The sequence below is a fragment of the Oreochromis niloticus genome, linkage group LG3, assembly GCF_001858045.2.
Source record: "Oreochromis niloticus isolate F11D_XX linkage group LG3, O_niloticus_UMD_NMBU, whole genome shotgun sequence".
NCBI classification, from domain to species: domain Eukaryota; kingdom Metazoa; phylum Chordata; class Actinopteri; order Cichliformes; family Cichlidae; genus Oreochromis; species Oreochromis niloticus.
In genome coordinates this window covers 48,085,508-48,103,799 of record NC_031967.2, presented here as the reverse complement: position 1 = coordinate 48,103,799, position 18,292 = coordinate 48,085,508, and the positions used below count along the sequence as shown (strand labels likewise).

The 18,292-nt window shown below is 36.5% G+C and overlaps 2 protein-coding genes and 1 long non-coding RNA gene across 6 annotated transcripts in view; 2 read left to right on the top strand and 1 right to left on the bottom strand.

Annotated features, from left to right (window-relative positions):
- Positions 1-18,292, top strand: part of LOC109198421 (butyrophilin subfamily 3 member A2) — a 120,748-nt gene that overhangs the window by 45,247 nt on the left and 57,209 nt on the right. The gene's annotated exons all lie outside the window — the stretch shown is intronic.
- Positions 4,297-9,827, top strand: LOC102076979 (putative selection and upkeep of intraepithelial T-cells protein 1 homolog). Of its 3 annotated transcripts, none has more exons than XM_005462809.4 (6): positions 4,297-4,442; positions 6,032-6,156; positions 6,355-6,696; positions 8,245-8,532; positions 8,628-8,747; positions 8,865-9,827. In XM_005462809.4, exons 2-6 carry the CDS (start codon positions 6,048-6,050, stop codon positions 9,440-9,442), a joined length of 1,437 nt encoding a protein of 478 aa, XP_005462866.2. In that variant the 5' UTR covers positions 4,297-4,442; positions 6,032-6,047; the 3' UTR covers positions 9,443-9,827. The 3 variants fall into 3 exon arrangements, with proteins under 3 accessions (XP_005462866.2, XP_025758933.1, XP_019209415.1); XM_019353870.2 differs by lacking the exon at positions 4,297-4,442 and adding an exon at positions 4,956-5,203; XM_025903148.1 differs by lacking the exon at positions 6,032-6,156 and having other exon boundaries at positions 4,419-4,442.
- The window catches only part of LOC102077076 (uncharacterized), a 3,484-nt gene continuing 447 nt past the window's right edge, over positions 15,256-18,292 (bottom strand). The window contains exons 3-5 of one of the 2 annotated variants that reach the window (XR_003216468.1): positions 17,060-17,134; positions 16,220-16,285; positions 15,256-15,835 (exon numbers count right to left, since the gene is read on the bottom strand). This is a non-coding gene — a long non-coding RNA (uncharacterized LOC102077076). Of the gene's footprint in view, positions 15,836-16,219; positions 16,286-16,670; positions 16,730-17,059; positions 17,135-18,292 lie in introns of those variants that run through there. The other variant, XR_267669.4, reaches the window with a different exon arrangement.

The following is an 18,292-nucleotide window of genomic DNA, read 5'->3' as shown; positions in this document are numbered from 1 at the left end:
CTTTCTTTTTTTCTGTTATTTTTTGTTTTTCTTTAACACTTGTGGCAGTTGACACAGATTGTTTAAAAGCTGAATACATCTCACCTTTGGCAAAGAGCCAGCTTTCTTCCCCAAATTCAGTAAAGCTGCCCTTGTAGAGTCCTTCATTAGACTTGGAAACTGTAGGGTTGGCAATGTTTCCTGTTGAGCTTTTCCCAATAAAGATGCCATCTTTAGAGAATTTAGCAGTGAGGGTGTCTGATTCTTTTTACACTGCAGAGTCACTTTATTACCCTCCATCACAGGATGGGGAGGACTCTCCAGTGTCACAAAATCTGTGCCAAGAATTTCTTTTGAATCTCTTGTCATGCCCAATAGATAATGGGTATTAAATCATAGTTCAGGATGAACACACAATATGGACAAGTTAACTGGATCACCTGTACATTACACCCATGGGAACTGATTAGCCATAGAAACCTAAACTTCAAACCATAAGTAGTTTCATTGGTCTTCCTATTTGTTGTATATTGTACAAAGTGTTTTGAGTGCTGAAGTACAGTAGAAAACCACTATATCAGAACCAGTCTATTTACTATTCACGATCACAAAACCATATAGCATAGGAGATTTTACTACTACCATGTAAATCTTCCTTTTCACTTTGACAAAAAACTGAGGAAAACAATCTTGATGCATGCTCAATCATCCAGGTAAGTAAATCTCCAAAAGTTGATTCTGTTCATCTGGACGTAGCGTTTTGTGGGAGAAACGTTTCGTCACTCATCCAAGTGACTTCTTCAGTCTCAGCGGACTGCAGGTTTCCCCAATCTTATAAACAGTACATTGCAGTACGTTCCTTCAGTGGGCCTTCAATTGTCTGTATCATCAACTCGGTCACCTATAACTGTCACGGGCTGGGTTTGTGACCCACCATTTTGAGTTATTGTTATATTTGTGTTTCTGTGGCATATTGAAAGGAAGTTTAGTTCTTGTAGTATTATTCGGTTGCTTTGAGTTGCAGGTCTAGTTTAGGTTATTCTATGTATTCTGAGTTATTCTATGTTCCTGTTTACCTCATGGTCTCGTCCTCAGTGTCTTATTTTTAGTTATGCCTGTGGTAAGTCTCCCAAGTTGTTTAGTGTGTCTAATCTGTCATGTTTCATGTCTGTCGTGTGTTTTCTTGTTGTCAAGTTCAGGTCATGTCTGCGTCTTATGGATCCTGTTTTACTTTTAAGAGGTCTTGTGTTCTGTGTTCATTGTTTTAGGTTCACATTTTTTCCTGTGGCGTCGTCACGCCACATGGTCATGGGGACACTTGTATCAGCTGTGTCCCCATGTGTTTCCCGTCCCCTTGTCACCTCCTGTGTATTTAGTCTGTGCGTCTCCAATCGTTCCTTGTCACGTCATCTGTGTTACCTTTCCCATGTGAACTCATAGTTTAAAATCATAGTGAATGTCATAGTTCAAAGTCATAGTTCAGTCTTTATAGTTTCCTCTTAGTTAACACAGTATTCCATATTTTTTCATAGTTTTCATGTTTATCTCCTGCTAGCAGCCAAATAAGGGCTTGCTTTTGATTTCAAGTTCCGTTTCCTCGCCTATGTCTGCTCCTGGGTCCTCCCCATGCACTCCACATGGTCTTTCTCCTCAGACCGTGAGAATAACATCTCAAAGTTTCTAGCTTTGATCCTCAACCTGTAGGTAGGCAGCTCTGAACATCACCTTGGATTTTGTTGAGAAGGTGAGAGATATCATTATGGAGGCAGATGAAACAGTGGTCTTGTACGATGTTACATCTCTCTTCACTTGCATCCCAGTCATGGAGGTAGTTTGTAAGAGATTACAGGATGACCCCAACCTCAGCAACAGGACCACTCTCGGCATCGACCAAGTGTGTTTGCTTTTGGAACTGTCTTAATTCCACCTATTTCACATACAAGGGTCAGTATTACAGGCAGAAACATGGGTGGGCCATGGGTTCCCCAGTTTCACCCATTGTGGCCAACAAATCTCAGGACGTACCACAATTCATGGACCATGTTTTGATGCGTAGCCTTTCGTGTCTCTTCTACATGTTAAGCTCTGACTCCATGGTTATTCATATGCCTTACCAGTCACTGTGTTAAGTCACCTGTCTTGAGTCCGAGTTTCTATCTGTGTTTCCTGCTTTATTTTGACAGTTCCAAGTCCTGTGTTCAGTGTTTAGTTTTGCTTCCTCCTTGTCTCATTTTGTCAGATTAGTCCAAGCTGCGTTTCCTTTCTGTGTCTCATTCCCTCGTTATCCTTTGTATATTGAAGCTCTGTGTTTTCCTCTGCCCGTTCTTGCATCGTCCTATGATATGGTGTCTTTTCTCTGTGGGTTTCCTCCATGTTCCTGGTTTTCTATTTCTAGATCCCCAATTTCCCTGTTTTCTAGTTTTAGTTCCTTGTTTCTATTTTCCAGTTTTGGTTTTGTTTCTTGTATTTAGTGTTCTAGTTTTTACAGCGAAATAAAGCTGTATCTTTATGTTATTCCCGTGCGTGTTGAGTCCTGCTTTTGGGTCCTCATCTTGCCTGCCACACCACCCTTACATGGCAACCTTCTGCCTTCCTGTGTGGTCGAACCATATTTTGATCAATTTACTAGCTCAATTATTCTTGCAGAAAATGTCATAATAATAACAATAACAACTACCATATTCATGTTCATAGTAAAAATTTAAATAATAACAATAACATTTAGTGTCTAATTTACAGACATTAAACAAAGTTCTTAAGTTTTCTTAACCTTTATGTCTTCCTCTGATATTCTTATGCATTTTTTTCAACGTTTTTCAATTGATTTGTCAATCATTTTGGCTGTGTTATAGCTTGTGGCGAAATCTAGTGTCTTTCACATGCCATCCATTCTCTGTTGATTCATTTTGCACCCTTTCAACACCTTTCAGTATAAAAATGTACATGCACAAAATCTGCCATAAAATCCTCATAAACACACAGATACACACATACAACACAACCTTTCTCATTCAAAGCCTGGATATTTCAGTTTCAAATTTGTTAATATTTCATATGTTCAGTGGTGTTATCTTTTGTTGTTGAAGCTTTTGGTGTTGTTGGAATTTGCAGATATTGGGACATACAATGGCAAAATGGTTGAATCTGGAGGAATATAGTTAAAATGTCAAATATCACAACTTTTCCTCAAAATGAAATACTGACATTACAGAATGCATGGTTTTATTCTAAAATGACAGAGAGGATTAAAAAAAATGTGGTTTTAATGGAAGTGAATGGGGCATTTTTGTACACGTAGGTGTCGAGTATTGGACTATTCCGCACTACAACAAATAAAAATAAAAATAATGCAGTGAAATCATTTTTTTGCTGATGTTTGTCCAAAACTTTAATCACCACCAATGTCCCATTCATATACTGTTTAGTATATCAAGTCAAGTGTCTTTTATTGTCATTTCAGCCATGTACAGTGGTACAGTACAGAGTGAAATGAGACAGCATTCCTCTGAGACCCTACATATGGCATATAACGGACAAACACAGGACTACGTAAAGTGCAATTTGCAAAAAAATTGCAAACCCCCCCCCTCACAAAACAAGACAAGACAGTGCAACACTAGACAGAACAGAACAATACAGACACAAGACAGTGAAATGTGCAAAATGCTTAGTATAGTGCAAAGGTAACTTGGTGTGTATGTATGTGTATGAGTGTGACATACTGCAGATTAGTGCTTGGTAGTGACGTGTATGAAGGTGTGGGTGTGTGTCAGTCCAGTCATTGAGTGTTCAGGAGTCTGATGGCTTGGGGGAAGAAACTCTTCCATGGTCTGGTAGTGAGAGCCTGCTCTGGTACCTCTTGCCAGAAGGCAGCAGGGTGCAAAATTTGAGGATTACATAAGGGCTAAAAAAGATATATTTGTGTCCTTTTATTTGTCTAACAAAAAAGGGGTAATAAAAACTGTAACGATATATTATGTTAACTATGTTTCGATTACATAGTTTGTCCACTAGAGACCACTGAACTTAATTATTATTTTTTTCTTTAAAAAGGTAGTTTTATATTTGAAACCTTTAAGCACATCTGATAAATCAACTTGAGTATTTATTTAGAAATTATTTGAAAGCTTGTCAAAATATATCTATAGACTGCACACAGGATTGTCCAGGTTGAAAGATTTTACAAGAACAATCTCTGTCCACAGGCTGTAGCACAAAGGCTCTCTGGCCTTAAGTACTAATTGCCTGGGTACCTCCTCTCTGTGGAGAAACAGCTCTACACAGAGGTGCTACATAAGGCTGGAAACAGGGTAGGACACGCCCACGCAGGCAAAACAGCCAGTAAGCTCTAAATGCTGTCATATGCCATATCAAACAAGGTACAGATCAATGATTAACAGAAGAGGTCATTTCAGTGGACTTTGACAGAGAAACTGACTGCATCTAGTGACTATGTGAGGCAGGTAGGCTGGAATAATACTTTAAATTTCATTTAAAATGATTAATAGAGAAATGATTGGTTGCATAAAATGGTTTTAATCATTTGTTCAATCTGTCCAAACCTTTTAGTCTGTTTTTTGTTTTCTACATCTGACCGAGTGAATAATGACTTATGTCATGGTCCTGCGTCGATGACCCAGTGTTTTGACTTTTGTTTTATTATTATTATTAATCCGTGATTTCGTCGTGGTTTATGATTACTTGTGTTTTGGTTTCTGTTTTGTATGTCATGTCACTGTTGTCTCTGTGCTCTGTGTTCCCTTTGTTCAGTGTGAAGTCCTTGCTCTGTCGTGTGTTTCCTGTTTTACTTTGACGGTCCCTTGCCCCATGTCCCATGTCCCATCTCAGTGTTTCTAGTTTTGCGTCTCCCCGGTCTCGCCTGTTTAATTAGTGTCGGCTGTGTTTCCCTCCTGGCCCTCATTCCCTCGTTTACTCCTTGTATTTATTGTCCGTGTTTTCCTCCGACTATAAGTACCCTTATACTCGCCTGTGTGTTCTGTTCACAGTTTTTCCGGTTTGGTTTTATTTTGACTTGTGGAAGCAATAAAGCTGAGGTTTTTGAGTTTAAGTTTCACATCCTGGAGTCTGCTTTTGGTTCCTCCTTTCCTGCCTTCTGCACACAGACCTTGACAGGAGAATGCAAAAGTGCTTGAAGTCATGTCATATGATCTTGTGACTGGAGAGCTAGGGGAAAGTAGACCACAAAAAAAGCTGATATAAATGTGTATGTAAGATATATATGAGTATCAACATATTTAATATATTTTCTCATTGGTACATCTGATATGCAATGTAATATTTTACAAATGAAGTATCAATATTATATAAATATGGCACAGGCACTCCCATTCTGAGAGTGAATTTCTGTATCAACAGTATATCAAGCTGACTGTGTGAACCATGTAGCCTGGACTTAACTGTTCAGCCTTTGTAGTCTTTTAAGTTGTTCAACCCCTGAACAATACATGTATGAAAAATTATAACTGAGAACACATTCTACCATTTTAGCATCAGTGTCGTATGATCATCCAATTAAAGCAGCTGTCTGAAACTCACGGACCGGGGGTCTCTTGCGGCCCACGTCACCCCTACTTGAAGAAATATAACGCAATTTGGCCCTTGAAGTCACTTTTTTGTTAGGGAGGATTTGTTTGTTGCTGAGTGCAATGTCCAAATACATTCTTTGGACAAAAAAACAAAAAATTAATTCATATGAAGGCAATATGAGCAGAGAGTACAAACATGTTGAGGCATTGGCTGTGTTGGTTCATGCAAATTTGCAAAGAAAACAATTTTCACTAGCAGTCAGAAACTAATGTCTACACTTATGTCTGCATCCTTAATTTTGTTAAATACGAACAAAATTTAGCAGAAGTGCTCCCACGCGTCTAGCCAGAAAAAGATTTGTTTTCAATTTGTTTATTCGGTAGTTGACACACACACACACAATGACAATTGCCTCAAGATGCCAAATCATAATTGTTTATAGTGATTATTTGTATGATTAATGTGCAATTTTTTTATGATTTTTTTCCAATATTGTCCATTTCAGTCTTCAAACCTCTACAATGTTTTGCCTGAAGGATGGACGTTGCTATAAAATGCCACTTGGGGCCATCTGTGTCTTGCTTTGTCATCACTCTATTTTTTTCTTTCACTTAGCACAGTTTTGTGGAGGTAAATAAGTCTTATCTTTATGGAGTTACACAAATTATACAAAACATCTAAGTCTATTAATTACACAAATATTTCTGTTATTGATTAAATATCAGCCATTTATGTCATACAGTAAAACAGCAAATTTAAAAGTTACATCACCTGCGCTTGTGAACCTCTGTTTAACATCTTTAACACGTATTTGTAATTTTCCTTTAGGTGTGTCTCAGGTGGTTGGTCCATCTGAGCCAGTTGTGGCAATAGTTGGTGATGACACTGTCTTACCGTGTCATCTGGATCCTGCTGTGAATGCTGCTGATATGACAGTAGAGTGGACACGATCTGACCTCACACCCAGATTTGTCCATGTTTGGCGTGACGGCGTGGAGCTCGTGAATAAAAAAAATGAAGCCTACATGGAAAGAACGTCACTACCCATTAACAACCTGAAGCTCGGAGACATTTCACTAAAACTCTCCAAAGTGAAACTGTCAGATAGGGGATCATACAAATGCTTCAGTCCTGCGCTTAGTGGACAAGCTAGTGTTGAGCTTGTTGTTGGTAAGTGGAGATATAATCCTTGTACAGCAAGGTCAAAATGATATCTGATGTTGGAAATCATCAGTCATTATTTAGTTTAAAAAAAATACAATGTTAGTAGTAAAAAATCATAACAGTAAAATAAACATGTTATGCTGCGTTATTATTCAACACATATATGCAAAAGAACATACAGAATAGCACTAAAATCAAACCAATAACAATGTGTATTCAGCTTAGAGTTAATATTTGTTCTCAAAATGATGACAAACTGGAAAGAAAAATATGAACATCATCACTGAATGGGAAAATTATTAATTTCCATTTTTAGATGAAGTAAAGCTGTTTTCTCAGCTAAAAGACACAGTGTGGCGTCCTTATTCTGTTCTACAAAGTGAGCCAATGTTTACATAAATCAATTTTCCATATACACATTTAGCTCTAGTTTTGTTACGTTCTGTTTTTTTTTTTTTTTTTTTTTTACATATATATTGAATCCATTCAAAATTATTGTTAACAATTAAAACAAGTGAATTCTGGTTGTTGCTCTCAGCATTAGTACAGGAATAAATTTAGGAAAGGTTCACTCATAAATTAAAGATACCTTGTAACAATAAGTCAAATCCAGTTTCACTGAATGCAATCAATAACAATATCAAAAGTGGTATAATGTCTTATTTTGTTATTGTAGTTAGTGTTGGTGAGGTGGCACCATTAATCAAATGGAAGTACAAAGGTGGCTGATAAGCAGTTTTAGACAATGTGTTTGGTCCAACATTAAAACTAGTTGATTAAAAGGGTCTTGGTGCTGCTTGCCTGGTCAGAAGAGATTGATCTGTTTGGGCTGTCGTTTTGTGCCTGAGACAGGGATACATAAGCAGGAAATTATTTGGCTTCTGATGGTCGTGGCATGGCCATTTGAGGACAGGGCTTGTTGTATCCAATGAATAGTCTATCATATTATTATCTGGGGAGTTTGAAGGATGGGTTGACAACAAAGTCATTCCTGTTCCCTGAGCGGTTTTTGATGTGTGCAAAAGCATATTATGATTCTGAAGGAAATTCTAATCTGTCTTTTGTCCTGTCTTCTTCCCCTCATCATCGACCAGTTATGGCAGATGGCTGCCCCTCTCTGAAGCTGGTTTTGCTGGAAGTTTCTTCCTGCTGTTGCCATGTGCTTGATCATAGGGAGTCATCTGATTGTTGGGGTTTTCTCTTTATCATTGAAAGGTCTCTACCTTGCAATATAAAGCACCTTGATTTGACTGTTGTTGTGATTTGGCGCTATGTAAGTAATGCCGAATTGAACTGAAATAAAAATACAGCAATTGGGGAGTGCATTACAACTGCTTGATTGTTTATATGTTAAAGAAAACCTCACATGAATGTCAGTATCTTATGTACTGACAGCAGGGCATTATAGAAGTTAGTGTTTTTCATGTCACTATTCAGTGGTTTAAATATGATTGGTATAAAAGTAGTCAATACATTTGCAAGAATTTTAAACTTGGTGCTTTGGTGACTGTAACTGGTAGCAAGACATGTGTTTTCTCTTTTCCTAATCTTTAGGTGTAGTTTCATCACTTATCATCACTTTAATGAGGAACAGTGAGGACAGTAGTAAAGTGGTGTTACAGTGTGAGTCTGCAGGCTGGTATCCAGAGCCTGAGCTGCTGTGGTTGGACGGTGAGGGAAACCTCCTCTCTGCTGGACCTACAGAGACCCTCAGAGGTCCTGATGACCTCTATACTGTCAGCAGCAGAGTGACTGTGGAGAAGAGACACAGCAACAACATCACCTGCAGAGTCCAACAGAGGAACACCAACCAGAGCAGAGAGACACACACACATGTTCCAGGTAAAAAAAAAAGTTATTTAGCTATCTGTATTTTTTTGTTTGTTTGTAAAATTGCTGCAGGCTATTTGTTGATATTCTGTGTGTTCTGATTACAGGTGATTTATTTAATCCTCCATGTAGTTCTGCTGGTCACATCACCATAAGTGTTGTTGTGACAGTCCTGCTTATTCTTGCAGTGGTCTCTGTTGTCTGGAAATATCGTTCTAAATGTCGAGGTACAATTTTTTGACTAAAAACAAAAATAAAGTGACTAAAAAAATCATCAATTATTTATTAAAGAAAGACAAAATAAGGTATTTCTGTCAATTTAAATGACTTTTTTTGTACAACAGGAGGAAACACAAAAATTTCCACTGATCACAGAGAGCTTCAGCCCCTCACTGAGAAAAAAAGAGAAGCACTGCATCTCACAGAAGATGGTACTGACACTGTCGACTTTGATATGGAACAAGAAAACCTCAATGCTTTGTTTAAAGACGGAGAGGAAGACAAATTTAATTTGATAATGGTGGTTCAATTTTTAATGAGTCATAAATGTGACTTAGAAAATGATATTTATAAACTCAAACTGAAACTGCTCGAGCTACAAAAACAGCAAGATGAAAATCAGAGTCAGCTGGTAAACAATATTAAACAAATAGAACAAAATGACAAAAAATCTGACAAAATAAATGAAGAAGAGGGCATTGAAACAGAAACTAATTTTGAAACAATGAAGGAAAACCTTGAAAAAGAAATAGAGGAAAAGGAAACACAAAGAAAATCAATCTTGTATGGGGTTGATGTAATGACAGAGAAGAAGAAAGAGTTAGATGACACTTTATACAAAATTCATAGACAGAGGGAGACAATAGAGAAGAGGACAAATGAAGTTCAAATACAGTTCCAATCAGGTCATTCAGAGGCTTAAAAGTGAACATTAAATAACGCTTACATTATTCATTTAAGCATTCATTTATCACAGTTAAAAAAAGTAAGATATTTACAATCTCTAACACAGCACTACAAGATATATTACATGGATGAAAGTAAATCCAAAACAGCAGCTATAGTAAAGACAAGATGAATTTTACTTATTTCACAGAAGAGAGCCTGTCATCACCATTTTTAACACAACAGCAGAAACTGGTGGAGAGACCCCAGTGACACAATTTTAAATGTACTTTCGTGACCTCTAGTGGCCATATAATTTATGACAACTGCATATAAGGAGAAATGTGTTTCAGAGCCAAAAGGCAGTTGCACTCTTTCAGTCACAAAGAACATTACAGTTTTATTGTTCCATTTTAATAAAATTCTAATTCTAATATAAACCTAATATTAGAACATTTTACATATTTGGTGCCATGTACCAGTCAATACATTCATCCACATCTATTATACTTTTACGTTTTTGCTTTTTTTTTTTTGCTTTTTGCTTTTTATTGTTTTTGTTCTTTTTTAATGTGCAAGTTATTTACATTTTATATAATATGAGATAATAATCAGATTTCTGACTTTAACTGTGTTTTTCTAAATGTACTACAAGTGTGTATTTCTTTTTTGTTTGGTGAAAAAGAAATCAGTTTTTGTATATGTTGTGTAAAAATATTAAGCATGCCATTAAAATCTTTAAAATGTGTAAATATCTTATCAGAATAATTAACTTTATTTGCAAAATACATTTAGTAAATATACAATTACTATTAATTGTATACATTTATGGCAGTTATGATCTGTCACATGATGGCTATAGGAAAAGCATAGATTAGACATGGGAACAGAGTCTAAACACAGGCTAAGATAAATACTAAGGGAGGAAGGACAACAATCACTAAGAACTAAAGAAAACCAAAACCACGACAACAATAATCAAATAATATAATTACAGAGTCTGAAACACAAATACTGGGTTGCAGACCCAGTACCGTGACATCTTCTCCTCTATTGTTCTTTCCCTCTCCTTCTGTTAACTCTTTTCCTAATTTCTCTTTCTTTCTCTTTGCTGTCCTCCAGTCCTGTAGCAGCGATACAGAAAGAAATAACATATTCAATAAAACATCTGTAAAACCACGTCAGCATTTCAGATGAGACATTAAAATATCTAATTTTCCTTAAAAGGAACAGTATTTGCTGAACTTTTTTGGTTGTGACATCAGCATGAGGCTCAAAACACAGTCAAAACAGTTTGTGGTCAAGAACAACCGCTAAATGCTTTTAAGTCTTCACAAACTCAATATCAGCAGCTTTAATAATAGTAAGGTGATGAACTATAAGAAAACTTCCTGAAATCAATAATCATGTCTTTTGTTTTTGACACATTTAATGAAAGGAAGGACTCATCACACCAAGCCACAAAATCTTCTACAACCTGGCCATGGCCTGTCTCGTCCTCCAGAAAAAGACTAACGATCACTGTGTGATCAGCAAACTTCAGGATGTGTCTGTTAGTAACACTGCTCATTCGTATACAGAATTAAAAGAAGGGGTGAGAGACAGCAACCCTGAGGAGATCCAGTAGGAGAGCACATCAGAAAGTACATGGTTCTCCTTCATGCATTTTGACCTGTTAGTGAAAAAGTCTAGCACCCAACTAATCAGACTAAGATCAAGCTTAAGGTGGTTATAAAGCCCATCAGCAAGTAAGGAGGGCTGAATTGTGTTGAATGCTGACGAAAAGTCAGCAAATAATAATCTTGAATGAGTGTTAGGGCCCTCAAGATGCTTATACAAGAAATTCACGAGTGTGACAACAGCATCTCCCACACCTCTTCCTGCTGGAACAATGGTAGCATGTTTCCAAATCTTAGGTACTGTCTGTAACTCTAGGGAAAGTGAAAGAAATGTAATGAGAAATCCCACTCAACTGATCAGCACAAGTTTTCAGTACCTGCCCACAGATGTTGTCAGGTCCAGGACTCTTAATCTTAGTGTGTCTACAGACATTAACTACACCCCTCTCATCAGTACAAAATGAGGAGGGAGTGGTAGTCTTTTCTCTTAGTGTACTCGTCTCCATAAAACAAACAAGATTCTTAAAATTAAGATAAAAACTATTACGATTATCTGCCAAATGTTTGTCAGAAGTAAACCCATCTTAAGAAATGTTACAGTGACCCTTAGTTTGTAGCCCTTACATGGTTTTCATACCACACCAAGCTCTGTTAATTACTACTCATTTCTGCCTCAATCTTATTTTTATATCTCATCTTAGTCTTCTTTATTACAGCTCTCACCTCCTCCCTTAATGTCCTCGTAGTGGAAACGTCATACTCATTAAAAGGAATTTTCCTTTTAAGAATCAGATTCTTGATGTCTTTGGAGATCTGAAGAACGTAGTGCAGGTCCAGCCACAGACTTATATGCCTCCTTAATTTATCCATAACACAAATCCAGCATTTTGTTATGTCTTGTAGGACAGGTGAAATATGATTTCTTAATCACATTGTAATCTTAAGAAATTATGTTCAGTGATTTCTTAAGATTACAATTTTTAAAAACACCTAAAATAAGGAGCATCCAGAGAGAGAGACTGCAAGTTATGTATTACTTTAAAAATGGCGTTGGCAGCAGCTTTGACATCAGCTTTATGATGAAAATGTAAACAACAGTGACAAATATCTGAGGGACTTCCCCTGGTAAATAAAACGGCCTGACAGATGCTGAGAGTAACTGTAATTGACATAATAATATAATTATACTTTAATAGAAAAAAAGATGTTTCATTAATTAAGAGTTTTAAAACAGTTTTTTAAATTAAGGGAAATCTCTATTTTTTTCTGTACTCACAAACTTGCATGGAGAAAGCTGAGATGTGTATCTTGTGTTGCTGCTAATTGACTGAACATCTGACTCTATCACAGGGCAAAATGGAGAGAAGAACCTCCTCTTCCTGTGAAACTTTTCTATTTTTTTTTTCTGGTGAGTTTGAGTCAGACTGTTAAGAGTAAAAATAAATGTATGCAGCTTTAAGGTGACACCAAAGAACCACTTATATTTAGAGAGTATGTTGTAATGTTTAAACTTGCAATATGTGTAATGCAGCATGACCTGGATCTTTCAAACACCATCAAAATGGCAAAAAAACCAAAAAACATTTTTGCAATATACAGTGTTCAGCATAAATGAGTACACCATACCACATTTGTTAGAAAACCTTTAGTTTCCTTTCAGAGTCAACATTTTCTATGAACTACTGTACTACAAAATACTCCCAAAAATGTGGGCCATTGATTGCAAACAAGACACAGAAAAAAGTGATTTTCCTTACAAATTCATCCAAGCCCATGTCGCAAAAATGAGTACACCCCAATTATAGTCTTAGGAGAAAAGCCACACTTAAGACTACAAAATTCGAATTAAGAGGCATTCAACCACAGGTGAGTGTAATGATTCATTTAAGAGGTGTCCAGCAGACAGGTGACTATAAAAGGGCATTACTTAACAAAGAAAAGCCCTTGCCATTTCATGTTGTCAGCAATGGCTCCACATGGAAGAGAAATGTCACAAAATCTGAGAAAGGAAATCATTTGTATGTTGTAATGTTTGAACTGGCACTATTTGTAATGCATCGTGACCATTACAGATAGATATATAGACAGGTGTGTGTGTGTGTGTGTGTGTGTGTGTGTCTCTATATATCTATATGTGTGTGTGTGTGTGTGTGTGTGTATATATATATATATATATATATACATATACATATACATACATTGTACTAACAATGCTGTAGTTGTTGGCTCAGCATTTTTTAATAAAAGAATCTTAACATGTTAACACAAAAATCAGTTGATAAATATGTTGTAATTGTTTGTGGATATATATTTAGTGCTAATTCATCTCACAATTTTCTGTAATTAATCACAATTAATCGCAATTACATTTGTTCAACTTTATATTTAAGCTTGTAACTGACATTGATGCAATACAATGCAGAATAAACAATGCAGAATACAGAATACAATACAATGCAGAATAAACACAAATGCAGAATGCAGTAAATGCAGAATAAACACAAAGAATGCATGCTTACCCATATGGAAAAGATATATATGAATCTTATAAAGTTTGTATCTGTCTTGTGTGAAACTTGTATGAAAAGCATACAAGAGTGAAAACAGATATAAGATCCCTTGAAGAATTATATAAATGAAACTTGTATGTTTTGGATACTTAATAAAACAATATATGAAAGTAATGAGAAAGTGGCCACTTTCATGAGTAAATCATATAAGCCTTAAATGATTCACTATATGAAGTAGGCCACATCTTATGCAAGTCTTTTATAAGTTTTTACTATTTCTTTTCCATATGGGTAAATTCAAAGAGAATTTGAATAGTTTTCTTCAATCTTTTAGCACAGGTTCTCTCCTGTGAAATACAACTTTTTTAAAAACCTATATACTAATAGGTAAGTATACACTAATATATAATATATATTTGTGCTCTCAAACAATTAAAATGTTTAATCAGATTCATCACATGGATTAATTTTGATTAATCATGATTAAATATCATTCATTTTTATTCTATATTGATTGCATTTCCTTTCGCATGAGCAGACTTGAGAAAAAAAGAGAAAATATACGCACTTAAAATTGAACATCTTGAACATTCATGTTAACAAAAAGCTGCAACCACCAAGTACCTGAAGAGGGTCAGGCAAGTCCTGAGAAGTCAGCTGAACAGTAAGATTAAGATCCGGCCTATCAACACCTACGCCCTACCCGTGATCAGATACCCTGCTGGGATAATAAGCTGGCTAAAGGAGGAGACAGAAGCCACTGACATCAAGACAAGGAAGCTCCTGACCATGCATGGAGGGTTTCACCCCAAGTCCAGCATCCTGAGGCTGTACGCTAAGTGCAAGGAAGGAGGCCAGGGACTGGTGAGTGTCAGCACCACGGTCCGGGATGAGACAACAAACATTCACGAATACAGGAGGCACCATCATGGAAGGACAGGCCTCTGCACCGTATGTACCACCGGCAGATAGAGGAGGTGGCTGATATCTAGAAATCCTACCAGTGGCTGGACAAAGCCCGACTGAAAGACAGCACAGAGGCACTAATCATGGCAGCACAAGAACAAGCTCTGAGCACAAGATCCATAGAGGCTGGGGTCTATCACACCAGGCAAGACCCCAGGTGCAGGCTGTGTAAAGATGCCCCAGAGACAATCCAGCACATAACAGCAGGGTGTAAGATGTTAGCAGGCAAGGCATAACGCCATAACCAAGTAGCCGGCATAGAGTACAGGAACATCTGTGCCAAATACGGCCTGGAAGTCCCGAGGTCAAAATGAGAGACTTCCCCTAGGGTGGTGGAGAATGACCGAGCTAAGATCCTGTGGGACATCCAGATACAGACGGACATAATGGTGGTGGCTAACTGTGGTGGGGCGTGTTTGGCGATGCTGCTGCAGGTGCGATTGACCCACCTGCGCGGCATCTGCAATCACTCTTCGCCGGCTTAAAAGTTTTGAGTTTTGGTGAATGTAGTTGTTGTTGTTATGTTGAGCTGGCAGCGGGAGAGCTGCAGCTCTGTGTGTGTGTACAATAAAGATGATCAAAATGCCACTATATATCTATCTATATATCTATCTATATATCACTTAAAATTATATATTTATTTATATATTAACGTTCTTACTTTATGGATACTCAAAAAACAATTCAGAAAACAACTACAACACAAGCTAAAAAAATCATTTTACATAAATTTGCTTCTATTAAAAGAACGCACATTTTTGCATTAAATTTATTCCTCCATCTTCATAATTTTACATAAGATTCACCTTGTGTTCACAGAATCACCATCTTTACCATAAACAGATATTCTGTTGATTGCTGACATTACATTAACATAACATTTGTCACACTGTCTCGCCACAGAAGCCACAGTGAGCATATTTAAAAAGTGCAACAGTGTACTCATGTCTACAATTAGGCAGAGCAAATAGACCTGGGCTTCACTGTTCATATTTATTAACACACTGCTACCTGTTATGATTATGTGAGGTGGCTGAAGTTTTCACTCTCAGAATAAGAACAGACATAATATTTTTTTAAACATGCAGGTTGAGATATTTGCAATTTGATATAAACTGCCATCTTTTCACAAATTAGAAATTAACTAGAAATTAACTAATTAAATGTGTCAATGACCACAAAAATGTTCATTGCATTTTATATAAATATATGTCACTTTTTCTGCACACTGAAGACCAGCATTCACTTTATTTTTAGTTTTGTATTGCGCAGTAAAAGTTATCCAGATCCATGCCAGTCAGTTGTAGGTCTCCAACCAGCTCACTACTGCCATCTCTGTTTGGAGACACAAGACATTTCAAAACAGTTAATTGTTAAAACAGTCTTATCTGGCTGCTGCATGATAGACCGAGGGGACTCATCAACATATTTTTGCCTGTGGGTTTCTCGTGTGGGTTTTTTTCTGAGATGTTAAAAACAAAGCTGAAAATATCAACAACATGAAACACATGCATGCTGTGTTTAGAAAATATATAATTTAAAAACCAAAAGTATAACATTACTGTCAGATTATATATCCATCCTGTCCAGATGTATTTGGCCTGGCCCCTTGCTCAGTGATAATGGGCAGAGGCTCCAGTCCTGCTGCAACCCTAAACTGTTCCCAAAACATGGGGGTGAGCATTAAGGATTAAATAGTCTACTTTCAGTGTCAATTACCTTTCATGTCGCTGGGTTTCCCGACCGTAGCATACATCACCTGGACTGATTCAAGTGCATTGTCCTCTGGAGGCATATAACAACAAAACATCATAAGAGTGATTTTTCTTTTCATTACATTCAAAATGTAAATTGTTCTCACTCATTTCTGGCTGGGACACTTAAGTTATGTATGGTCTTCTGAGCGATGTTACTTTTTATATAGTGACATGTTTTTCTTCCTGTCACGATCTATGCTGGCAGATCATGTGGACGGGAGAGTAATGCAGACAAACAAAGGCAAAAAAAGGATTCTTAACAAAGAGCGAGGCATTTATTATGGCTGGTGGCAAACTACAAAACAATGGGGAAAGGTGAACCAAGATGAAGCTAAATAATAACCTAAAATGGGAAAACCAAAAATAGACATGAAAAACGCTAAACATGAAATCCGGTGTGGGTGTGTGGATACCTGGAACATGGAAACTTGGAAACATGGCATGAACTCAACAGACATCCTGACCAAAAATGAATGACAAAGACTACCTGAATACACATGAGGGTGACGAGGGAAGCGGAAACACATGGGGAGCACAGCTGGGGCAACTTGACACAATGACAAGAAAGGAGGAAGTAAACTGGACATACTGAGCATCGGACATGAGACTATACAAATACAGGCCATTTACCATTTACCAAATAAAGCCTAGACTAAATAACTATATAAACTAGAACATAATAACACAAAAGTCACCAAATTCCGAATTCTGGGTCAGAAACTCCAGAACTATGACACTTCCCCTACACATCTAAGCAATTAAGGGTATTATAACTTCAGTGTTTTCAGTTTAGGCAAATTACCTTTTGACATTGTTGGTTTTGTGATGAGGGAATATGTCTCGTTGTTTTCTTCAGCTATGCTTACCACTGCAGGCACTGAAATATAGAGACAAGTCAAGACCTTAAACGAATATGATATGGGCAGACACTCTTCAGTTGAAATTTTTAAAAAAAGAAAAAAAAAACTACTCTGATTCTAGACACCCTTTCTATATGATAACAATGTCAAAGTGCAGACAGTAAAGTCAAAGAGAAATAACAAAACCAGAGTGATGGTTAAAACTTTTTGTTGTTTTTTGGTTGAAAAAGTTTGAATCTTACTAAAATACACAAACTTAACACATTTTTTGAGCTTGCAATTTATTGAAAACATCGCTTAAACTTAAACAGTCTGTTTTACAGCTGATCAAAAGTTTAAGACCACATGCCTTTAAAATATATAATTTATAATTTCTTTTTTCTTTAATAATTTTTTCGTAAAACGTAATTTGCACATACTTTTTACTATAAATTTCTAAGTTAAAATCTGTAAATTTTGTAGTAATCCATAAATCTTTCTGTCAATTATTACTGTCATTTAATGGTCTGGCATTGCACAGCAATAAGCATTTCACCATGTCATACTGTGTATGGTTGTGTACGTGACAAATAAAATTTGAATTTGAAAAGGCCAAATGTGTGCAAAAATGTGGATTAATTGTCATTTTCTGTCAGGTAGTCACACTGTCATGATGTTCTGGATGATCCTTGACCCAAATTAAGGTCGTTACTGGTGGTTACATCATCATATTGCCTAATAACAACTAGTGTTAATTTAATTGACCAATCTTGCTTGCGCAGTAAGACTATAAAATAATACCCCTTTTTTTCTCTCTTTTTTTTTGCAGAGGGGGAGGTAAAACTAGCTATCATGGTCCCTGTTTCATGATAATGTAACAAAAATGTTAAGAGTAGTTATATAGACACATTTCACATTTCACAGGTAAATAATATGCTTTCTAAATTTTCTGGAGAAACTGTCATGGGTAAAAATTACTTTATTTTTCAGTCATTTTTTAGTCTCCTAAATTGTTATGATATTTAGTGAACTTAAACTATGATTTTAGTTGACTAAATTGTGACTAAAAATAATATTTTATTATGATATTTTATTCAACAATTTTACTCAAGTCTGTTATGATCTTCTCATATGAAGTCAACTGAGACAAGCGTAAAGTTCAAAGAATTTAGATGGCTAAATTTTGACAAAAAACT